General features: G+C 40.7%; 2 protein-coding genes across 21 annotated transcripts in view; one reads left to right on the top strand and one right to left on the bottom strand.

Annotated features, from left to right (window-relative positions):
* The window catches only part of LOC6736860 (protein alan shepard), a 125,540-nt gene that overhangs the window by 55,988 nt on the left and 44,830 nt on the right, over window positions 1–24,722 (top strand). For 16 of the 19 annotated variants that reach the window (XM_016170169.3, XM_039293265.2, XM_039293264.2 and 13 more), the window contains 2 exons: window positions 5,700–6,035; window positions 24,263–24,298. In XM_016170169.3, coding sequence (XP_016030515.1) covers window positions 5,700–6,035; window positions 24,263–24,298 — 372 coding nt within the window. Of the gene's footprint in view, window positions 1–5,699; window positions 6,036–24,262; window positions 24,299–24,722 lie in introns of those variants that run through there. The other 3 variants (XM_016170160.3, XM_016170167.3, XM_039293261.2) reach the window with 1 other exon arrangement.
* LOC27208766 lies at window positions 10,690–13,185 on the bottom strand. 2 transcript variants are annotated; one of them, XM_039293271.2, is made up of 2 exons: window positions 13,016–13,185; window positions 10,690–11,153 (listed from the first exon to the last, which is right to left on the bottom strand). In XM_039293271.2, the coding sequence occupies exons 1-2, from the start codon at window positions 13,078–13,080 to the stop codon at window positions 10,721–10,723; spliced, it is 498 nt and encodes a 165-aa protein (XP_039149205.1). In that variant the 5' UTR covers window positions 13,081–13,185; the 3' UTR covers window positions 10,690–10,720. The 2 variants fall into 2 exon arrangements, 1 of the variants encoding a protein (XP_039149205.1); XR_006541714.1 differs by lacking the exon at window positions 10,690–11,153 and adding an exon at window positions 12,207–12,341.

Raw genomic sequence — 24,722 nt, 5'->3', positions numbered from 1 at the left:
CCTAATGGCATCTTGTTGAGTTTTGTGCGATACAAATAAAATATAAGCATAAATAACCCGGAAAACATCTGTTTCCTAAGTTTTCTTTCCACGCCGTACAAAATCACTTAGTGCAAAAGTTTCTTCATTTTCCCCTCGATTTTTCCGCATTGTTTTGTTGTTTTGACTGCTGGTGCGCCCCAAAGGCGTTAAAGGCTTAGACGTATTTTCCTCACCTAACACCCCGAGTTTTCGGCCAAAAGAGTGAACCCCCCTTTTCGCCTCGTTTTGACTGCTGGAAATGTAATTTTGTCGTAAATGTCATTTTTTATGTTGCTTCGTTCTTTTGTTGCCGTCGTCTGCAATTGTTTTTGCTGGGCCAGAAAAAAAAAAGTATATAAGAAATAAGCGCAAGAAAAATGTGTTCAAATCAGTGGCAGCTAAGCCTTTCCACCAAATTTCCCAACCCCTTCGACGGCATTTCAACTCGTTCATTTTATTGGATTTCTTGCTGCTTAAGACATTCTTTTTTTCCTTTTGCGCTGCTGGTTGTTACATTTAATGAAAATTTGTTGGCAACGTGAAAGGCGTGGAAAATTTTAAATTGATTATCGCACAGGCGGGGGCAAAAGGAAATATCCTGCCGGGGTTTTCCCTCACTGCATGAGCTTTGCACCGCTTTTCCTTTTTTTTTTTTTGGGATCTCCGCCTAATGTTGTCGAGCAATGTAATATATTATCGTTTATGATGTTAACATAAAACTTGCACGCTTCGCCGAGTGAATTGGTGGGTTGTGCTCGCTTTGGTGCTACTCAGTACCTGGCCTCTTCCACTTTTATGCCTCACTTGCCACATGCTCATAAAATAAACGCCCCAAGATGGATTGCCTCCCCCTGGTCATCCATACATCCGTTTATCCATCCAAATGGTAATCTGGATCCCCTGGGAGCGTATTCCCCAGTACCTTTTTATCATTTTGCATAATGGCAATCGTAGAAATTTTGATTTGCCTGCTTTATAGTCGTTTTAGTTGAGTAAAAGCCTGGTTTATGCCGCTATTTGTAAAATGAATTATGACATTGATTTTTAAATCAGTATAATCTTGTTCTAAATTTCCCAATACAAAATGTCACACTCAACTGATTTAATTCGATATTTTTATAAGATTGCAACTGTGATTAAGACTAAATTAACAAATTTTTATACACCCAAAATTTATATAAATATCGCTTTTCAATTTGCAAAATGTTTGCATAACATTTTCAAAGCAACAAATAGCAACAGATTCGTCTACTCTGCCAAACAAATTTTTTGTTTCATTTGCAAGCTATGCATATTCATTCCCAACTCTTCCGCAAAAAAAAGTATAAATAAAATAATTTCGAAATAAAAGATGCTTTCCCTTTTTTTTTATAGAAAAATATGCAAAATAGGCAGGAAAAGTTGCATATCATATGCACTCATACACATGAAGGCAGTTTTGCACTGCGCCTCCTCATTTTCATTTTTAGCTGCAGCTTTTCTTCTGCCGGCTGACTATTTTTAGCCCTCGAGTCGTTCGTATCCTTGTCTATATATTCCGCCCATTGCCACGCCCAGTCCTCAACCCTAAAGCGCTTTCACTCGTGAATTTTTATGCGGAAAATGGTGAAAATAGGGGGCGAGTGGGGTGGGGGGTGGACATGGGACAATACGAAAATTTAATTTACCGCATAGAATTAAAATAGGCAAAAGTCCGGAAAAAATAAGCGAAAATTTTGCGCCTGAAAGGCAGCAACAAAATGAAGAAAAATCCTTTTGTTTTCCGCTCTTGCGCCTACCCACGACGCCCCCACACCCTTCGCCCCTCTTTTTGCAACCCCCTGGGAAAATTCCATGCCTCCCCTCCCCTGGGACATTGTTGTTGCTGCCTACGCCACTGCCGTCGGTTTTAATTATGGAAAAAGTTTTTGCTTTATTTAGTTTAAACAATAAGTGGTTGGAAAATATGAATTATACAAAGAGACAGCTATGTTTGTGTGTGTGTGTCTGTCTATGAGTGTGTGTGCAAACATTTCTTGAGGAAAATGCAAATATTTTTTGTTTTATGCTTTTCCACCTTCGTCGTTTTTTGGTGCCTTTGCATGGCAAGTGAGTCGTGTGCCAGTTTTTCATATATCTTCCATCTGCTATTCAACTAGTTTTTGCATTAAGTAATTTGAAAACGTTTTGAATGGTGTATTAAAGGGTGGAATTGTTTTCCAAACTGTTTAAAAAAGGGATTATAGTTTAAAACATGTTCAAAGTGGCTAGTATACTCAGTTGATTTACGCATGCATACACATTACTTTGCTGACTTCCATTTTCGCAGAATTTCAATTAAAACTCAATAAATACCTCGCATTTAATCCTATTTAAATGTTCTGTCCTTAAAGTTTCTAGGAATTCAGAGCTTAACTCACTCCCCTTTTTTTTTTGGGTTCACATTATACCAACTCACGTACTTCCATTGGCCCGCAGCAAAATCGAATTTGCGCATAAATTTTCGAAAAATGACAATAAAAATGACAAAGGCTCGTCGTCGTAGCCACGAAGTTACAACAACAACAACGACCGCTAATCACAAAGCGTTTATCAGAGGATACCCGTCCCATGTAGCAACTTGGAAAAAGCGGAAAACCCCAAAAGACACCATGCCACCCCGCCCATTGGCGTGCCTCCTGCCTCTCCACCTGTCAGTTGGTAATAAATTATTATCATTAATATTTTGCGCTTGATTTTGCCCCCAGGAAGGACTACCGCCGGATAACGGTCGAAAGGACCCCAAACGAAACGTTTTTTGCATAAAAATTAAGCGAACACCAATGGCAGTGAGCAGTTTTCGGGGTAATAGAATATAGAACAAAAGCGTCAACAGAAATGTTTGGGACACGACCAAGTTACTAGCAAGGAGAGTCTTTCGTGCACTTAAAATAATTGGAAATTGTAGAATATGAGAAGAAACTTTAGCAATTCAAAGTCAACACCATTTTGTAATTTGAAGATATTACTTAACACTATGTACAACAAAACTCTAAGCTTACATTCATTTTTTAGGTGTGTAAAAGTAAGCAACGCATTTAGTTCTCTATGATTGTTCATAAGAATGCCAGTTTTTAAGTCTTAAAAATGTTTAAACATATTATTTTTAAGCATATACACTTATGCTAGTTATATAGTTTATTATTGAAGTTCCAAAAATATTCCCAGTGTATCTGTGTGTGTGCGTGAGTCGGAAAAACTTCACAAACACCCTCGAAGTGCACGCGATAATGGCTCCCAATTTGGTAATTAATCACGTCCTCGTTTCTATTCTCGTCCCCCTTCCTCGCCAAAAAACAGCCACAGCTGCCCATTAAGAGTGGAGCATGTAGGCCAGCCACCTCCTAGGCTTCATATTTTCCATTAGCTTTCCGCTTTACCTTTTATATACATCTATATACATACACCTGTGTAAAGAAATTTTTCCAGCCGCCAGACGTCGTTGCAGTCAACGTTAAAATTAAGCGAATTTGAACGAACGATAAAATAATTACCTTTATGATTATTTTCGGTGGCCGTAAAGTTGGTGGCTATTTTGCTGAGGTGTGTACGTGTGTGTGTGTGTGCTGAGGGTGGGGATTGGGTTCGATGTGCCAAACGTGTCTAATTTAGCGGCTTAAATTTATAGCATTTGTGCGCTTAAAATGTTTGGCTATTCCATTTTATGACCCACCGAAGGCAATTGATGTGTTGAACGGCAATGGTGGTGTTTTTTGGCTGTCATGTTCTACGGCGAAATCGCAATAAATGGGAGAATGTGTTAGCTGGAATGGATTTGGAGTCAACTTTTAAGGAAAATCTATGGAGCCACAAAAAGGTACCATTCAGCCTATGTGTTGGCAATTTGCACAGAATTTCTGAAGCCTACTTTTCAGATGATTTTGCTGACAAAAATGGTATTTAAGTTCGCTTGTATAAAGCCATGAAATTTGGGAGCTGAAAAAATAATATTTATTTAATATTATTGCTAATATTTATAGCTAAGCCATTTATTTGATTTTGGCAAGAACATGTTTGGTTTAAAGAATTCGTCTCCTAGGAGTGATTAACTTTCAGTGAGTGGTTTTAATTTTATTAGTTCAGAGCTTAGTAATCAACTCGTTCATATTGCCTTCTCACCTTAATGTAGCCTGGTTTGAAAAACCCAATTCTTCGGCCTGAAGTTTATGTCAAAATGCTGTCACGCCTCCCTCCATTTTTCAATGCATATTTTCTCTGCCCTACGCTTTTACCCCATTTTTTCCACTTGGCAAACACACACGTCCACCACTCCAATTCGAATGGCAAACCATTATTACTCGTTCTCTGCCATTTAACTGCCAAATTACAGGCACCCACAGCTCAGCCTTCGTTCCCCGCGAAAACCGCATTCGAATTGCGTGCCCACGAAAATTAACTGAAAACGTGAAGCCGCCTTAAAAAAAAAAAAACGAAAAATACGAAAAACGTGTACTAAGTGAGAGGAGCATGCGGAAAAATAGGGTGAAAAACAAACTGAAAATCAAATATTTGCCATATTTTGCAATTGGAAAATCAGCGACAGCACGCAAGGCTTCAGTTGAATCCTTTTAGAAACCAGGACATACACACATGAGTTCCTTCCTACCTCGATCATGCCGAAAATAAAAATGGCGGAGCTCGTTTGTTTCCGGTTTCGTTGCGTTTGTTTTCGCCATTTTTTTTTTCGTGGGGGAGGGGATTTTCTTTTCGTTTTGTTTGTGCCACGAAAGATTCGACAAAACGACATCGAGAATCCCCAAAAACATCACATTTTTCGCCTTGTATATTTCAGTGGCACATAAATTTTTATATGTGAACCACAGAGGCGGGTTTATTTGTGTTTATGCCAAGTGACCCCAAAGAACCGGTGAGGGAATGAGTGCGCAAAAAAATGGCCCAAAGCAACAAATGCATTTGCAATGCAAAACTGGAGCACACAACACTCACTCACACAGGAAGCGACCCGGCAGCAAGGACACCCGGCGACTGTTGCATCTGTCCACGCCCACCGCCCGCCGCCCACTGCTCATGTGCTTCGGCTCCATTCCACAGAAGTGGGAGTTGGGTGGGCATTATTTATGGCAGGCGTGTTTCTATAAAGATATCCTGTTATTTCTTTATGTGAAAACCTTTGTGGACTTGATTGAGAATTTTAAAGTGGTTGCCAAACTGTAGTGATTTTGGTAAGATAAGATCAGCTTATTCAGTTTTGCTGACTTGTAAAATTATAAAATATTACAGAGTATACCTTGCATAGACTATATATATCTTCCAGCTCGACTTTCTATTATCGTTTTGCAATGAGTGCGCAACTGGCACTCAATAAAACAAAATCTCCCTGCCCATGATTCATGTGCACTGCCTGCCTACCTGCCATGTGTGCATTAGAACGGATGTCATGGCGGTTTTTCTAGCGGTAAACAAAAGCTTTGCAGCAGAGCCGCAGCTGGCGTTCTGCGGTTTCTATTTACGCCAAAACAAAAACCCCGTGCACACCAGATTATTTATGCTGAAACTAAACCACAGAGTGGAAAACCTATTCCCTTCGATAGCACTATAAAAATTTTTATAAAGATGGTAGCATTTCAAAGTTTTTAAAAATAATTAATTGTATGATAAAATATTTGTCAATAAATTATAAAAATGTGTTACTTTTTCAGGGGAGCTCGTCTAGCGCCGCCGCCGCACCTCTAACATCGCGCAGCGCCTTCCCCGGCGCCCCGCTCACCGCCTCAGCCGTCGCACTCAAGGGCGCCCTCCCACAGCGGCCACCGGCCATGACAAGTCCCGCAGCCGCTGCCGCTGGCGCCGCCCTGGCCGCCGGTGCTCCTTATCGCGGTGCCGCCAGCTGGACCCCGCAGGGTTATGCCCCGGCCGCTGCCGCAGCCGCCGCTGCTGTCGCCCAGCAGGCAGCCTACCGCTATACGGCGCCGCTGCCGCAGCCGGCGTATGCCGCCTATACGCCGCACACGGCCACCACACCGGCCACAACCACGGTGAGTACTCAATTGCATCAGTAATATATATTTGATAGTTAGTGTGAAAAGTATGCTTAAATATTTCATAAAAACATTGCATACTCTTCGACAACTTTAAGGATTTTAAGCCCCTTGATGTTACATGTTATTTACATAAACAATTCTACATTTCTTACAACAAACTCTTCCTTTTAATCGAGTCCTCATTCCAACAAAACCCATTAACAAATGGCAAGATTGGAGTACCAGCAAAATTTCGCTCACGTAAAATGGGCCGAAAAATCCACTTTGATGAATTCTTCAATTCATGTCTAATGGTGCGCATAATCGAAAATTTATGTGCGTCCATCAGGAGGCAAATGGAACTCAAGTGTTTTTACACTTCCCAGAACTACCTTTATTAACTCGCTGCTCCGACTCCTTCTTGTTCAACTTATTGATTGTCAAGTGTAGTTCCTCAGTTTGACAACCGATAGTCGGGGAAGAAGTGGCTTGTCATTTATTGAAAACTGCTGAAGCAGCAATTTATTTATGGCACTCACTGTTTTCCCATTCAAACTGTTTGTGCTGCCTCGCTGCGATTCACATTTTCCGAGTTAAGAGGTATTTTGCTGCGATTCATATTTTTCTTTTCAATTCTACTCACAGCTGCAGGTCCTTCCTCTGCGATTCTCATTCACTCTAGCTAAAGAGCGTGCCTCCATTAGTGTCTTCTCGTTCCACCAAGAACGGACACTGCCTACGATTGTCATGCCCTCGACTTGCCAGCTGGCATTAATTTGCCTGGCCCTCGTTTTGATTTGTGTCCTATGCTGAAGAAAAATAGAACCTACAGTCCCAGTCAAGTCCTTTGGCAATCAATTAGCCCGTTTGTGGTTTTTCACACTCGGACATTCATCAAAGTCGAGCCATTTTCAATTTGAGAGTCAGACAACAGGCGCAGTAACAGCAGCATCATTAATAACGAACAATTAAGAATTTTCGTGGATTCGAGTTGACAAGTCGAAACTGCCGCCTGTGTGCCAACCAACGACTTAATCAGCATTATCTAGCTTCTACTCATTTCCCAGCTTTTTTCGTCCTCCACTTGCCGCCACTCCACTTGGGCTCAAAAGTTCACTGCTGTGCAAATATAATCCATGCCCCTGCCCAAAAACCCAGAACGATTGAATCGACTGTGGGCTCCATCATGACGAATGATGTTCGCTTGCTGCTGCTGACAAATTTAGCAACCAACCCCGTCGTCACAGCTTGTTATGTGCATAGCTATCTCTTTGGCAGCGTTTTCAATTTGATTTACAAATGATTTTCAATTCGAGGGCAAAGCGGCTGAAGAAAAATTCGCAGCCTTTCAAGGAGTTTTTCTTGGTTCCTCTTTTATTTTGCTGGCATCCCCCCTTTTTTTTTTTGGCCCGAAGGCAGAACAACTTCTAATAAATGCGCCGAAAAAGTGCTGAAAATAAACGAGCAAATAAATAACCAGTCACACAACGAACGAACGAACTCGCGCCACCCCTTCAGGTAGTTTTCCTCGGAAAAATGCTTGCATTTTCCTCGGTTTTCGTGGCCTGCGGGCCACACCACTCCTGCCAACCCACTTTTATTTCTATTTGCTTCGCTTCGCTCTTTTCGGCTCCATCCTCCTGTCAGCCATTCATTCATTCATTCAACGTCGTCAATGGCAGTTAAATAATCCAAGAAGGAAATGTATTTTTTGTGGGCGTCATCGTCATCGTAGTCCTCGTAGTGGTAGTCGCCTCCTGTTGTCCAGTTCCAGTTTCAGTTCGATGGCCATTAAAGCTGCATGCGAATGTTGCTCATAAATATAAAGTGCGGCTACTTATTTCGTTTTCCTCTTTTTCCACGCTCCTGTATTTTATGAAAGGTTTTCCTGCCGGGGGGGCCGTAGATTATCGCTTTTGATTTGAGTGTCATTAGCCCGACGGTGTCGCTTGCTGTGTTTGCCCAAATTGTTTTGCTAGCCAAATGTTTGGATTAAAAGTGGGAGAAACTGCTTTAATTATAATTAGCTTTGCTTGTGATTGCTGCTAGGCAAAAGTTAGTAGATCCAAGAAAACTCGGCTTGCTTATGATCCTCTTTGTGCCCAAAAGTCTAATCAACTTACTGACATGTTCCTGCTACCATTTTACTTATTTATCAAAGACGAGCATTATTATATGTATTTGGAAATACAATTTAGTCTAGTCTAAGCCTATATTTGCCCCATTATAATGCAGATTCCAATTCCAATTGTCTTCGGGCCCTATTCAAGTCGGTAGTTATTGAGTGGAAATGCGTTTGGCCCGAGAATACATAAGATTATAACCATCAACTGGGCCAGCACAAGCAGATGTCCTTCCTCCTGGCCGTTTCTTGAGCATTTTGTCATAACTAAAGGATGGAAATAAGAGGAAAATCCAGAGAAGACGTGATTACAATCGCTGCGAATGCAAGCTTTCTTCATTGCTATTCAATGTTCAGTTACATTTCCGTTCTGAGGACACGATATCTCCCCTGGTTCCGCTCTCTTGGGCAGCTGGTTAGTTTTGCAATAACTATAAACATTAGTTTAATTTTAAACTAGTCCATGTATATTCAGTTGGCTCCTTTGAGATCTGCACACTTGAGAGCGTTTTGCCGCTTTCCTTCCGTTTTGCCCCAACTTGTTGAATTTGAATTGTGTTCCGTTGAGCGCAAGAAAAGCAGAAGACAGAAACGCATAAATGTAAATGTTATTCTTGTGCATTTTATTCCGTTTTAAATTTTAATTATTTTTAGCTGCCAGCAGCAGTGGAATCGAGTTGGCTGCACAGGGCATCCTCCTCCTCTCACGAGAAAATTCAATTTGTGTAGGTGGTTTTGTGCGATGGGTTGTTTTGCCCGAACATCAAGACAGTTGGACGCGTCTCTGGGCACTTTGGCTTCAAAAGCAATTATTGTTGAAATATTATTTACATATTCCACAGCCATGCCGCGCTATCATCCGCCTGCTCCTTGCGCTGCCCATCATCACTGGCTTGGCTCACGGGTCGTATGAGTGTTATGCAAATGTGTCGCAACTAAATGCAACATAATATATCATCAACTCTCGTTTTGGCATGCAAAGCTGGCAAACGAGAGTTATGAAATTTTCAATAGAAATGCGAATTTGTTCAAGCCGCATAAAGGGATAAACGGGGTAATGGAAGAATAGAATTGAAAGTACTGGCTTAAACTTCACAGTTTGCATTTGAATATAAATTGAGTTATGCTGAAATGGTCAGAGACTTGTGCCCTTCAAATTATAGTTGCTCACTTTATGCTGCAATATGATATATGCAATCCAAAGTACTTTTTAAATGCTTTTCAAACATATCACAACTATAAATTCATAAGCATTATAAATTCATTCAATACAATACAACCCGTTTTATATCTGTAATCTGAATCTGAGTTTATGCTCATTTCACACAAATCGTTTTCAATTAACTCCTGAAATCGAGCATTCAACCCCTTCAATCTGTGATAAAACGTTTAATGCATATCATCCGCAAAAGCAGCGCTTTAATATTTTTAAAAGCATTTATCTCACATATTTAATATAAAATTAACATTTCGTTTTGGCATCTTAAATGAAATGTTTATCATACCATTTGTGCGAGTTACACATTTATTTAATTTCGTTACTCTCGCTGCCTTTATTGTTTTTTCTACCGGACTTCACAATGACCGCATATAAATTCCACAACTGGCGCACATAAATCAACAAACATGCTCAATCAAAATTCCAGCTGGCCAAAGGGGAAAAAAGAGAGCTTTATTGGGGTACACGCGTATATTTATATAATGACCACAGAGAGAGAGGAAAATGGAGGCGTACATACGCACTGATGTAATCAATGAAAACACATTAAACTTTATTTACCAAAAAGGGGACAAATAACGAAAAGGCGTAGCGATTAAACCAGCGAGGGAAGCAGCTGTAATAGCAATGCAGGTAGGGAAAAGCAGGAAAAGTTGGAAAAGCGGGAAAAAGCGGGAAAAGCAGGAGAAACTATCTCGGGCTGCTGGATTAATTAAAAGTGCTGAGCTGGCAAAAGTGCAGAAAGGCAAACAGCGGAGAGAAATGCCGGACATAAAGCGATTAACTCAATAAAGCGTAAGCGTTAAAACAAAAGTGACAAAGTGCACAAGTGCCACACGCCAACATTACCAGCACAAGGACACAGCGACAGTGTCCTGCGAACAATGCAAATAAACAGGCAACGAAACTACGGCGAGAACAGGACAAAGGATACCGCCCAGATCACGCATACGCCCCGATGGCCGGCTGGTTGCCTGCCTGGCTGGCTGGCCAAAAACAAGGGGGACGAAGGCCACAACAACCGTCTCCGCCTGGACAGGCCTTAACCAAGTGACCAAAAACATGAGGCTTCGATCCCACCCAGCAAAACAAACTAAAAGGAAGCGAGGCAAGCGTGGGAGAGATGGAAATAAAACCTATCTTTCCACTAAAGATATTTATAGTTAATTCATGTCACTTAAATTAAATGCCCCTTAAGCAATTAAAATCACAAACAGAGTGCTAAATAGAAATACCAAAACGTCATAACTTTTCATTGCGTACTTTTAGACACCTGAGCGAGTAACTTTTGAAGCAGTTAGATATAATTAAACGTGCTTGATAATTAGATACTGATATCAGCCACTCACAAATTACCATTTATTTTAATGGGCATTTAAAATGAAACTGTTGCGAGCTCGTTGCAATAGCATAGAACCAAGTGTTCTGTGCATCCTTAAAGCTGCGGTCTCCCTGGAATGGCAGCAGCTGCCACAACAGCTGCCTGTGGCTAATGCAATGGGGCATTGGGCTCCGAGTTGTTGGCTTGGTCTGGCAAATTATGGAACTTAACTGCAAGTGACAAGCCACTGCTGCTTTTTCAGTTCCAGCCGCTGGTGGTGATGTTGCTGCTGGGTGGAGCAACTGCGGCAATTGCCGCACGTGCCACGCATCCTGACATTTGGCGGCGGCCCACAAAAACTGGCCAACATTCGCGCTGACACTTGACATTTTGCAGCAGTCTTCTGCGTGGGTGGGAAGTTCAAAGTGCAGCCGACTCGAAGGTAATATTTCAATAAAAAAGAAAAAGCGGCTGGAAAAAAAAGAGGGAAAAAATTGAAATGGAAGCCACAGATGCGGATGCAGTGGGGGCGTTTTTCCGGTGACCCCAAAAATGCTTAGTCGCTTTCCACCCACGCCAACCAACCAATACCGTACTCGTCCAGTTTGGGTGTGTAATATTATCCACTTTGCTCTTCCTGTTGCTGCACTGCATCCGCAGGATTCCCTTGCCTTTTCCTCTTCAATTGTTCGCACGGAACAACTTTTTTTTTTTCTTGTATTTCGGTAGCAATAAATTTGATTGCAATGCATTCGAGTGGCGGGCGATTCTTTTGCGGTTGGAAGGCGTACGAACCGATAAATGTACGTATTTTTATATCGAAATTAATTATTTAAATTTTTAATGGTATGGATATTTCAATTAAGATGCAATTTAATTAATGACCGAGTTACGTGCAATTAAATGTGTGTAATTAAATGTGACAAGCACTTGCGCACACATTTTATCAATTAGCGAATGTGATAGTTTTTAGACAGTATAAAATTCATTTGAGTTTGAAGAAATATGCCTTCTTAAAGAAATAAGACTAGTAGTTATATCTTGATACATTTGCATATCAAAGACAAATTATTATTTTACTAACTTAATCCCATTTCCAAATGTTATAATCCATTCTATGTGCCAGTTTGAAAGTATCCTTAACACAAAGTTTCCTTCAATTATTCCGAACATGTTATGCTATTGGCTTTGGCAAATCCAATATCAGACTATTACTTTGTGTTGGTTTTCCCCCTTTATTTTTGCCAACTCCCTACACTTTAATGGAAATCCAAACGGAACAGGGGTCCAAAACCCCAGCTTTTCTTCCTCCTTCGACTGCAGCTGACCGTTATAAATTGTCTGAAAGTCGCTTTACAAGGTTTTCGTATCATATTTTATTATTACGCGGTTTTCACGCCCTTTCCTGACCCTTCCCACCCGCCGGACTTTCTCGGACATCGATGCATTGCGTTAATTTTGTTTTTATACCCGGGGTGGAAAGCGGGGAAAACCCCGTGTAACAACAATATTTTATGGCTGCTCGCAGATTTTCAGACCAGCGAGCAACAATTTTCCCTCCACCCAAAGAGTTATTGCAAAAGTTTTTCCTCTTCGTTGTGCAGTTTTTAAGCTTTTCCGAGGGGGATTTTTAAACTGCAGCAGTGAAAACTTCGCTGGCTGTGGGATAAAAAAAATCGTTGACCTTTTTAAATACTTGATGTGGTGCTTACGAAAATCTGAGCTGGGGATTATCAAGGTCAGGCCTCGACTAGTTCATTTGAATTTCCCTTTATTTGCTAATTGCTTTTCCCATTCTGTTTTGTGTGTCGGAAAATATCTGTCAGGCACGGGACTTAAAAACATGCCACAAAGGGAGCGAGAGCGAGTGGGTAGTCCGAAAAACCAAAGAAACCCCAGAGCAATGGCCAAGAAATCCGATTTCAGAGGGCGGAGGTCGCCTTCTTGCCATTTGGTTGCTAATTAAGTTAGATGCATCTTTGTTGCATTACGCAAGCGAATCAAGTGCAACCGCAAAGTGCCAAGAGCGTGTCTAAACCGTTCTCCTATCTCCTCGCCCCAAATATCGCCCCATCTTGCACATTGTGTAGAGCATTAATTATTTGCCAGTCTCTCGGAATTCCAGTTTCCACTCACAAGGATTCCAAGGACTTTAATTTGCCAGACGGTCCGATATGCTTGGATCCAACAAACAATTGAAGCAGACCAGGCATAAATTACACTAGCTCAACACCTGATTGGGTGGGGCTGTCCATGGGAAAGGTGTGTGCCGTAGATGGTAGTGGGCAATCGGTTGCCAGGACATTCAAGAGGGTCAACCCACAACCACTCACCTGGCTGGCCCTTTGTTGCCTGTGGTCATTGATTGTCTGCAATTTGCATTTTCAGACATGAACATTGCTCGTTGTGAAAAGGCGCGGGGGAGAATTTGGTGAAACTGGGGTGGAATTCGGCTTGAAAACGGGGGAACCCCATAATGATGGTGTATTGTTTAGCCTTTGACAGGTTTCCGAAAGTGCGGTTGTCATGTGGAATCAAACGATGGCCCTTAAAAGCCTTTTTTAATATGGCTCTTTGAAACTGAAAACCAATAACTTGAAAACAGACTAACAATGCCTTTAAATTCTTTAAAAATCAAATAACGATAATTCCTTAGCGTAACGGCAAATTTCTTACAAATAATGGCATATAAACCCCCTAACTTGCTTTGGTTTACTTTAGAACGATTGACGAACTGTCGAGTTGATTGCACTGAAGTTGAAGTTTCAGTCGTGTAATGGCCGCTTCCAAAGAATTAAATGAATAATTGAATGAGGCTCGTTGAGGAATCAAAAACAATAGGGGGTAAATGTGGAGTTTATGGGCACGAAGCCATAACAGCAATAAACTCGATAATTATACAATGGATTTTTCGTGGAAACAATTTCGAGGAGTCCAAGGATGGGGAAAATTAAAAACAATTACAAATTATCATATGCATTTTTAAGCATTTCCTTTGGCCCGTCAATCAGAGAGAACTGGTACGCTTCCATTTAGAGGCCCTCAATCACGCATTCATTCCATCATTCATTCATTTACTCAGTCAGTCAGTCATTCAGGCATATGATGATGCCTTGAATGCAGGAAAAGGAGCAAAAACTCATTGAATGCCTGCTGTTCCTCATCTCCTTTCACTTTGACTTTGGCCCAGAGTTTTCCATATTTCCATTTCCACTCCCCCATTTCCATTCCCATTCATCCGCACGCTGTGCATTCACAGGGAAATGAACATCAGCTGCAAACGGAGAGCGGGAATTATACAAAAACAAAGGAAAAAAACTATGCTCGGCGAAGAGCATTGTTATAGAAACAAAAAGTAAAGAAAGGCGGCAAAGGAAAACGAGCACATGAGTAAAAGTACGGCAGAAAAAGAAAATAAAAAGAAGAAAATGCGAGCGGATGAAACACTGAAATTAATTTCCGTTAATATGGTAGAGTGTTTGTGAGTGTCCTACAATGCGTATGGGTAATTTGAGTGATTCTCTCTATGTGTGTGTGTGTGTGTGTGTGTGTGTGTGGGAGTGGAAAGCTTCTGTTGCGGAAGTAGAATTTTCTTAATTGCCATTTTAATTGCAGTCATCGAAATGAAGCACTGAGAGTGCTGAAATGCCAGCAAAATGGCCCGAAATTAATCCGAATCAAGTGGTGTGGTGAGCATTTGCCATTTTATTTTCTGTAGAAAATGTGTACTTTGGTAAATTATTGAGGTTGTTCATACATCGATATGAAGTTTTTAAAACACAAATATGTAGTTCTCTTCAATAGTTAACAAAATATATACACCTTAAATAATATTCAAACGATTGTTGAAAATCTTAATTATCCAGTACAGCAATATTAATGGAATAAATAAATTATATATTTAAAAAAATCGACAATTTCAATAATGAACTGAACTCAACCAAAATGGATTCTGACCAAGAGAACATTTCTACGTTACCACGTTGCCCCACGGGAAACCCAAATTTATATTTAATTTGCAATTGTTTGCAGCGCAGCGCAGCAAACCAAAACCGAACCAAAAAAAAAAATCTCGCATGTAAATTCAATTCGATTACCAAGTGGCATAGAAGTGAAATGCTTCATCCAGTGCTTTTTCCCCAGCGGCACGAGGGGGCAAATGGAAATATCAGACAATCCATTAGATGTGGCAGAACTTTATGCGTGGCTGATCAAAATGTTTCCCATCCCATCGAGCCACTTAATATTCCATGGCAACGGACAGCGCGGAGGTAGTCAATATTCGACATTCACAATATTTCGCATGGCCATGGCCGTCACACAAAAAATGGCAAAAAACAAAAGATGAGATGCGAGCGAAACCAATTTGTGCTCATTGGGGAGCAAAATTCATGGCGCTTAGCATTTGAATTAGGGCGCCAGTGCGATGGGGGGCGTGGCCGTGGGACTACTACCGGATTTACGAAACAAAAAAAAAAAAAGGAAAGCTAACAAACCAGAAAATCCGTGATTATTTATTAATTTGGCAAATTATTCATGCGACGCGCCATCACAAATCTGCTTAGTTGAGTGTTAGTTCGACGGGTGGCCTTGTGGGCTGGGGAGTTGGTGGTTACAGCTAAAAAGGGGGGAGGGGTTGGAGCGGGGGAGTCAGTTTGCATTTGCTACGTGCGCTCAGCCATTGTCTGTGTGAATCCCCCCTCTAGGATACTCTGTGTGTGTGTGGGTGGGTGGGGAGTCCCTAAAGTTGTTGCTAGTTTGTTATATGCCAGATTTCAGTTTAAGTTGCAGTGTGACAAATTGTATTAGAAAACGGTGCTATAATTATTAAATTTTCAATATCTCCAGATTAATTATAAATCCATAAAAAATTAATTAGCAAGAGAGCGAAAATACATGTAGTAGTTGCTTTCAAGTTCGTAGTTTCCGATAACTTCCAACCACTGTGCAATTTAGCAGCTTTCAAACTTGCCTTGGACGAATGCAGTTCGAAATAAACTTTTTTTATTTCGGATTTTAGGGCTGTGGGGTTCCCCCGTGGCCAGTGGGGCGTGGCCCTTGAGGGCACAATTTTCCCGCTGCAGTTTGGGACAAACTTTCCGTTGCAGTGATTTATCAAAAACTTTGGGGCCAAACAAAATTTATTTACAGCAAAACCAAAAAAAAAAAAAAAAAGAAAGCAGGAAATTTAAAAATACTGTTAAAATTTATTTCGTAATAAATCGCAATACAAGTCGATTAGTGCGATTCCCCAGCGATGGAGAGATTTTGCAGTTGATGGATGCAAATGTAACTGAACCATTTCCAATGATTGAAATCCGCTTTTTTAATTACTCTTTGAGCGAGCTGAAATTTATTTGCTAATTTATTTTAATTGCCAAACTAATTAATCAAACCGCTGAGTACTTAAGTGGGTGGCACTCAACCCATTGAAGCACGCAGGCAGGCAGGTGTAAATATTTATGTAAAAACTTGCCATAATTAAGCAGACATCGAGTCCCATTTCGCAGTGGCTCTTCATAAATACACACATGTGTGTGCATTTCGCATTCTGGCATAAATTCACATATGAACGAGTTTAAATACAAATACTAGTTTTAGAATTTTACTAGCCAAATATAATTTCCATTCATTCAATTAAAAAGAAGCAGGGGCTTTTGAACAGCGATTGGAAGAGGGTGAGAGAGAGGAGAACTGCTACTAATGGCATTAATCTACATTTTTCACATAAATCAATAAACAGTCATTTGGGCAATTAAAGTGTTGCATGGCAACCCTGCTCGTTCGCCGCCTGCCTGCCACGCCCACTCATTGTTTTAGGCCCAGCAAAATGGCATAAATCAAACTTAACAGCTGCAAGCGATGGGCCCAAAGGATGAAGGACATGAAATGGGGAATTTTGTGGGGGGCTAAGCAAATAGCCAAAACTAAAGTTTTACTCGACCGAAATGCTGTAGATATTCGTGTTTGTGTGTGTGTGCGTTTAAATTGTTTGTTTGTTCATGTGTATATGTGTTTAGTTAGCATTTACATCAAATTATTTTGTTTGTCAGGCTGTGGTGGCAACGCCTCTCCTTTGTCCTTCCGCCCCCTTTTGCTCCTGTGTGAATTGTTTTGGGCCAAGGATGACGATATTTGTGTGTGCATTCTGCTGCACTTGCAGTTGAATAATTGTTTCATTCCAGCTGTTTTGTTTAATTTTCTATGCCCAGTATTGTCTAAACGCCTATACAAATTGCAGATTGCGAAGGGCATGTGCTTCACATTGATTAAAGCAATCTAATGTATAAACTTCTAGTATAAGTGCCTATCTTAGGATATTATTCAACACACTTTTTGTGATTATGTTTTTATCATTTTGAAACACCTAAATGCTTTCTCAACTGAAACTTGATATGGCGCCGTAAGTTATTTGTTTCTATTTGTAGCTTAAACTACAAATCTGAATTGTCTGTAGAAGCAATTCCCACATCGCCTGGTCAGTAGTTGTCATGCAAATTCGACTTGAACCAAACTTGAGAAACCATAAACTATAAACCTCCTATCTATCATCAAGGAAACTTTGGTTTGCAAACCCATCACTAACCATTGAAGCCAGCCCCCCTTCTTTTCAATCCTCCGGCGACCACTTCCTGTTTTGTCAACTGCAAACTTTAACATTGCATTTAGACAATTGCTCTGGCAATGTATGCTCAAATATAAAACTAAAACTATTTATGTATGTCCTGCCGTACATATATTGCCCGTTTCAAATCCCCCATGTTGGCTGCCCATAAATATATGTGGTAGTCGAAGGGACACTACTGCTATACTGTCTGTAACCCCCTTAACATATATTGCCGGCAAACTTTTCAATTACGTTGGGGTAATTCTAAACTTTGCTGCTGGAAAAAAGAAAAAAAAATTCCAATAAGGAATACAAATCCCTGCGGCGCTTAAATCTATTTATGTCGCTGCTTCTACTATTTCCAGAAATGCTGCCCGTGCCCCACAGTTCCCGTTACTCGTTGGGGTCAGCTCAGTTGGGGTCAGTTTCGGTACAGTGAAAACTTGTGGCGTGTCCACTGGAACGAGAGAACTTTGTGGCTGGAACAAGTTTAAGGCACTGGCAAAAGTATAAAATTGTACAATACCCGTTTGGTAGTTCAAGAGCTGCCGTGCAATTACAATTCCCAAGTAGTTTTTCCGTGAGATTGTTTTTTGTTTATTACATTTTTTACAGTGCATTCCTGACTGAGTTCCTTTTAACCAGAACCTCCATAAAGATCCGTGGGGTTTTCCTCCATTTCGCTTTTAATCTTGTTGGTGCGTTCATATTTTTTAATTGGCTGACCAACATTGAAGTATGCCTCCCGCACTTTTCATCTGGCTCTCTGCGCTCCCACTTCCACTTCCGTTTCCGCCTATTACTCCCAGGCAAAGTCCGTTAAGCGGATTTAAAATGCAATCTGCCAATCGCCGCCTATCCCCATCCCTCTCTCGCCCCGCTCCTTCCCGCTCGCACGCTTCTTTGGGGTTTCTCTGTTTTTTATGGCTGCGTAAATTGAATTTCGACTGCAATGGATGCACAAATTAATTGCCGGCGTGTTAACCTCGAAATTTCTTGTACGCTCAGCTCCAAAAACCAACAACGAATTGCTCAGACTCCCACGCTAAAGGGAGATGGCAATAGTTGGGGCCGTGGGAGTGAGACGGACAACATGGCGCTGCTGCAGTCGACGCCAACGGCGCTGTCGACGTCGTTGGGGCGGAATTTTTCGCCTGCAGCGCAGGCGTCATTTTTTTTATAACTAAAGAGAAGTTGGCAGAGGAAATCTCTTAGATATAAAGCGAAGAGAGAATTTAATTTTAACCGATATTAGTCGTAATTTAATTAGGAATTACAATATTAATTCAATTAAAGCCCACCACTTTCATTGCTTCCATTCGAGTTGGAACTTAACATTTTCTAGGTATTTGCAAACTACAGAGTTCATTACACTGCAAAATATTTTATTTGAAATAAGTGGGTTATATCGGATTAGAAAGTTATATCTAACAATAATTGTTCCGTTGGTTTGTGATCCATTGAGGACCGATTTTAACAATGCAACAATATAGAGTATTATATCTCCCCCTTGTTCTTTCAAATCATCTTGCTACTTGAAAAGGTCTAAGATGGCAAAAAACTAATTATCGACCGACCGCTGTAGTTATTCTTCACTTATTCGCCTTTATTGGAGTGTCTTCTCTGCTGTTGTGGCTTTCTAGTGCGGCAACTTAATTAAGAATAAGCAAACGCCTTGAGAGCCAAAGAGGGGTGCACTTAAAAGGTGGGGTGGAGGGGGTGTGGCAGGGTGGAAAAGGGGCAGCCTGCCGCCCACCAGCTTCTCCAGCTGCCATAGTGACGCGCTTGGAATAACAAAAACGGAAATGAAAGTAATTTAAAGTGTTATTAAGTCGTGGGCTGTCCCTGTCAAAGTCCGTGGAAAAGCGCGGGGAAAGTGGAGAAGAGTAGGCGAAAGCGAGGAAGCTGACTAAGGGTAGCTTGTAACGGAAGTGCTTCGTATGGATGCGCGTGTGTGTGTGTGTTGTGTGTGTGGCAGTGTGTGTTTACGTGGTGTCTGTAAGTCATATGCAGTCATAACAAACTACAACAAGACATGGAAAAATCCACAGACGAACTTCACTTGCACAGCAAAATACTTTCAAAGTTTCATATACGTATCTTTTTTAATATATATTTATTTTCCTTTGAGCTGCTCACAAAACTGTGAAGTGTGGGCAGAGTTGAGATATAAGATATCTTATTTACTAGCGCCTTTAAAAATAAAAGGATACGGAATATTATTTTAATTCAACAAAATTATTACTAAGGATTCAACTTTATTAAGTATCATAGATTCCATTTTAAGTGTGACTGCATTGAACAAGTTTCCACATAAATATACGAAATATTGCATTGCCAGCTCTGCTCCGTGCATTCTCATTGCCCAATTTCCCCCATTCGTCCAAGTTATCTTTCATGTTTCTGGCTATATAATAAAGCACTTTAAGTGACGCGGCACGAGCATTTTTGGTTCCATAGATGACACTAAAAGCCATGGCCTCCCATTCCCCCAAACCTTAACCCCCAAAAACGGAGCTCTCATAAAGTGCGTGCACGCACCGCATAAATAACCGAGCAAAAACTTTGAGTTTTACGCATATGAGGCCAAGTTTATGACTGTGTCGTATAACTTAAACTACGCAGAATTCAATTAACTCGACGCGCCAGCTTGGTCCTGATTGTGGTCCTGAACTTGCCGCTTTGGTCCTGGCACTGGTATTTTTTTTTTTTATCCTTGTTCCTGGACCAGGACCAACTGTTTCCCGACTGACATCTTAAGCTGCTTGTGTGTAAGTGTGTCTGGCTTAATGAGAGACGCATTTGCCTGTCAGATTGCTGTTGCTCGTCTTATTCTCATACACGTACATATATATATAGATATATATTATTTTTCTTGTCGCTAAAACAAAGAAGAAGACCAGCGCTTTGAGGACCAAAGTTTCCTACACACACATGTTGCAGAAAGTTGTTAGCCGTGGGAGCAACAAACTTTAGTGACATCCCTCGTCTGCCAGACAGCCCCAAAAAGTATGCAGCACGCATTTTAAACGCTTTTAATTTACAGACTGCCAGTTATGTGTATGTGTGCACATGTAACTCCAAAGGTCCTGGAATCCCCGAGCTTAGTGAAGAAGTTCTGGTCTGAAACTCCTTGTCAGTCTTCAGTCGCCATGGAATTCGTTGCCCTTCGTTTTTTTTTTCATTTCGCCTTCCCCTTTTTGTCATTTGTCGTCTGTTTTTGGGTATTTGCATTTTTTGCCGTCTACCTTACATTTTTTTGGGGGGAATTTTGTTTTGTGTCGTAATGCCGTGTATTTTGTTGTTGGTTTGATTGATGGCATTTGGCGCCATGCAGGGAAAATTTCTGCGTTTGTCATTTATAAATAGAAGATCAACAACGGCAGCGAAAGGAATATAATAAAACATTCCGCAATAGATTTCGTGAAGGGTAATATATTGGGCAGCGTGTGCACGGCATAATGTGACCCCCATGAACTCGAGTGATACGGTGAATTAATTCTGACTGACTATTTTTTGGTAGCTATTCCGAAAGCGTTTTTCGTGAAACATTATATAATCGAATTTGCATTGGATCTCTGGAGGTTTTAAAACAGTTTTAAAAATGCCGAGAAGTATATAATACAAATAATACGTGAATAGAATCGGGGGAATCCCCGAACCAACAAATTGTGTAGCACACTTATCAGCTGCATTTCCGGTTCGCAATAAAGTGCAATCATTTGTGTTCGGCATGTCGCAATCGATCTTTAGTTGTACAGTAAACTAGCTTGCTACGTAGCAAAGCACCTAAATCCCCCAGAGCTAGGACTTTCCGCCCCTTACAATCATCTCAACACCCCTTAAGAATTGTCAACAAAGTAGCCATTTTGTATGCTCGACCATGCCGCAATGTGTGCGCCACAATAATTAATTACAGCATTCTCTCGATGGCGGCGACAGCGTTGCCGTTTTGTCCTTGCCACCGTTGCCGGATCCGCTTCTGCTTCTTCCACTTCCTCTTGGCTTCCTTGATTACTGCCCCTGTGGTTGTTGCTGCTACCGTAATTGTTGTATCCTTGACATTTCGAAGAACAAACGCTCGGTGCAAAAATGTTCGCCACGCTTCTCTGCCTTCAGCCGGAAGCGAAAAATTCTTTAGCATTTGAACCTAGCGAGTGCACGAAGAAAGAGAGGGAATCTTGTTGAAATAAAACAGAATATAGAACTTGAAATATTTCTAAAAAATAAAATATTTCATTCGGGGTCGCCGCAGAATTCAAAGTGCGATGTTTCTTTTTTGCAGCATACGTTTTATGTTATTACCTAACTATAACTTAATACCACAGTATTTTGGTTTAATGGAAACAAGTTTTTCAGGATCATCACCAGAAATAAAATTTTATGGTATGCTTTTGTGGCTTGAAGATTCATTTGTTGACTGCTCTTAATGTCCCCCTACTCCGATTTCCCATACTTTTCCCATCCCATTTTGATGTCCCTTTTATATCCTGTGGAACATTTCTTGTGGCTAGCAATGCGAATTTGATTTTGCTCATTTGGCCCAACTAATTTGTGCATTTGTCTCTGTTCCTTCCGTCTCTTTCTTCTCGTAGTCCGCTCGTCTCTTTCTCACTTTGTTAATGCCCTGCAGCTGTTGCTGATTGGTTTTTATTTTATTATTTGACATATGTTTTGGGAATAGTTCTTTTTTGTTGCCTTTTGTCGTGTTGTTAGCTAATGATAACGACTGTTTAGGGAGTGGAATTGCGAGGCGAGAGTAACAGAGAAATTTGGCAACTTTTTGTTTGATTTGCATGTTTTTGGCAGGGAAATTGGGGTGGTGGCGAGTTCCAAGGGGAGCCCTAATTAGATTAAAATGTGTGACAAATGTGCGACTCGTTTATGAGGGCAGCTGTTAGTGACTAAGCCGGATGTGATGGATGCGTTTTAGATGGAAAATAGTACAGCTTACAGGCTAAAAATAATAAAAAAAAAAAAGCACAATGAATAAGGAAACACCCTACAAACGACTTGCAGTTCTTCCAACATTCTCATCAATCTTGTAATCCAATCCTTTTTTAAGTGTTAAATCTTTCCTAAAATTTTTTCCAGTTATTTTCAATCCATCATATATTATGTCTAGCACAAAAAGCAAATATTAAAAGCAATTCATTGTTATTTAAGTATATTCCGCATTAAATATTTCAATGAAGTCAGGCACCTGTTAACCCCAAAACAGCTGCTCCCCAAAGCCATTTTCAGCTTTTCCTAAGAAAAATGCGGGGTACAGCGAAAACTTTTTACAGAATGTTAATTACGAGGAAACTCTGACGCAAATGCCACCCACGCAGCGAAAAAACCGCACACAAAGAACGTGGAGAAAGTAGAAGAAAGTGAAAGGCACCGAAGACCATGGCTAACGCCCTCTGGCGGCCAAGTGTCGAACGTTTATTAATTGACTGTCAGCTTCATATCCGTTCGAAAACAGAGAACTAAGTAAAAAAAATCGAATTGATATCCCGATGACAGTTGGCATTGTCTGCGCCACTCATTTCGTTGCTTAACCAAGCTCTCCGGGCCATTCTATTGGATTCCTTTGGGCGTGGGCCTCGGAAGCTCCATCTTTTTTAGGGAGCTGCGTCCGCCCCTCCTTTTTTGTTAACCCCAAAACCACCCTTCTTTCATGGTCGAATGCAGAGGCAAAGTCCTTTTCAATGACATTGTCATTGCCATCTCCATTCGATTTCGACTCGACTCGACTCTGCTCGTCCCGTCTCGTTTCTCGTCCTTGTTGCTCAACAGGTTGTGTCCAGTTTCCTATCCCCCAGCCACCAAAGGACCACCCTATGTGGTATATATGTACAAATATATATATATATATACATGACCACCCACTCCCAGGAGAACTTTTTGCTGCCACACAGCCGGCTTTCAATCATGGCGGTCGGTTGGTCTCGGACACTTTTTGCCAACTTGGCTCTCAGTCAGCATCCGACATCGTTTCGAGCTGAATGTGCGTGCGCTAAAAACCAGGCAACAAAAACCATATTCACCACGTTCCATCGCTGTATGTGTGCGTTCGTTTGTGTGTGTGTGCGCGAGTATCTGTGTGAGGGTGTGCAACAGCTGTTCAGGAAATCGGCCAAATAACAAATAAACTTGTCATCAGGCTGGCTGCCTGCAACCAAAAAAAAAAATAAGAAAAAGTGTAAAGTGCGAATTTTCGATTTCAGTTGACACTTGATTAAAAAAGTTGTGTAGTGTTGCTTTTTGCCATCTTTTATTAATATATTTTCCGGGTAAGTTTAGCAACGGGGCAACATATGGCCCAAGTGCCACGCCTACTTGTTTGGTTTTTGTTCTTGGTTTTTTTTTTAGCAGCCAGACGGCCATTGAATCGCCTCACCCCGCCCATCCTTCCATTGTCAATATTGATTTTTGTGTGATTGTTATTTATTTTTCATCTTGCACAGACACTCCTTCGAAGGACTTTTCCTTGGCGTGTCTCTTGCCTGGATTTTTTCTTTCTTCCACAAGTAAATCTTTGATGTAATTTAAAGCATCCCGAGCTGCTTTCTTCTGCCATATGTTAGCCAAACATGTGTGGGATGTGAAAAAGTGAGCTCTAGTCCCCGAGTGCCTCATTCTCGGTGCTACTTGTACCAGCTGTTTTCGCACAGGTGAAGGGTACAAATTGTTTGCACACCCCCAGGCATTCAAGAGTGGGTTAAAAATGGGTGAAAAAAGGGGGTTATTGGAGGTAAAAGCCGGTCAGACTCAATCGAGAGATTAAATTGATTTACCTTGTTTGGATAATATTTATTTTCACTATGGTGATTGAAAGTGATTTATGTTTATTCTATTTACATTCACAGCAAGCGCTTATTGGCTTTAAGAATTCTCGAGAAAGTCAAGTTGTGCTAAAGCTTATAAATATTTACGTAAATTTACGCCAGTGATAATAATATTTGTATATTTCTTTTCTTTTTAGGTAAGTTTTCTAAGCCAACCTGTGGACTATTATTGGGTAAGATTTTATACGTAAGCAAATAGCAAATACAGAATCAAACAAAGAGGTGGCAAATAATATTTTTTTATAAGACAAGTATCGGAAGTTATAAAAATTATATCTAAAATTCATAAAAACACATTCCATATCAAATAACGATTGTTTGCCAGCTTTTTAAAAATCCTTTTTTTAAGGGCTCGAGACTTTGTATTTACCTTCTTTTCATTAGATGTTTTTCATGCCCTTTTTTATGCAACCCCTAACTTGTGGCCTTAAAAGTTAACGGTCATCAAAAAGTACAAAAAAATCATTGAAATTATATAAATATTTCTCGCGATTCCCTTTCGTTAAATCCTTCTTGTCCCAAAACATGCAAATAAGCGCAAAATATTTCCAATCAAAGAAAAGGGAATCAGGAGTGAAAGCCACAACAAACAAAGTT

Source organism: Drosophila simulans, chromosome 3L (genome assembly GCF_016746395.2).
Source record: "Drosophila simulans strain w501 chromosome 3L, Prin_Dsim_3.1, whole genome shotgun sequence".
Taxonomy (NCBI): Eukaryota; Metazoa; Arthropoda; class Insecta; order Diptera; family Drosophilidae; genus Drosophila; species Drosophila simulans.
This window is presented reverse-complemented; position numbering and strand designations above follow the sequence as displayed.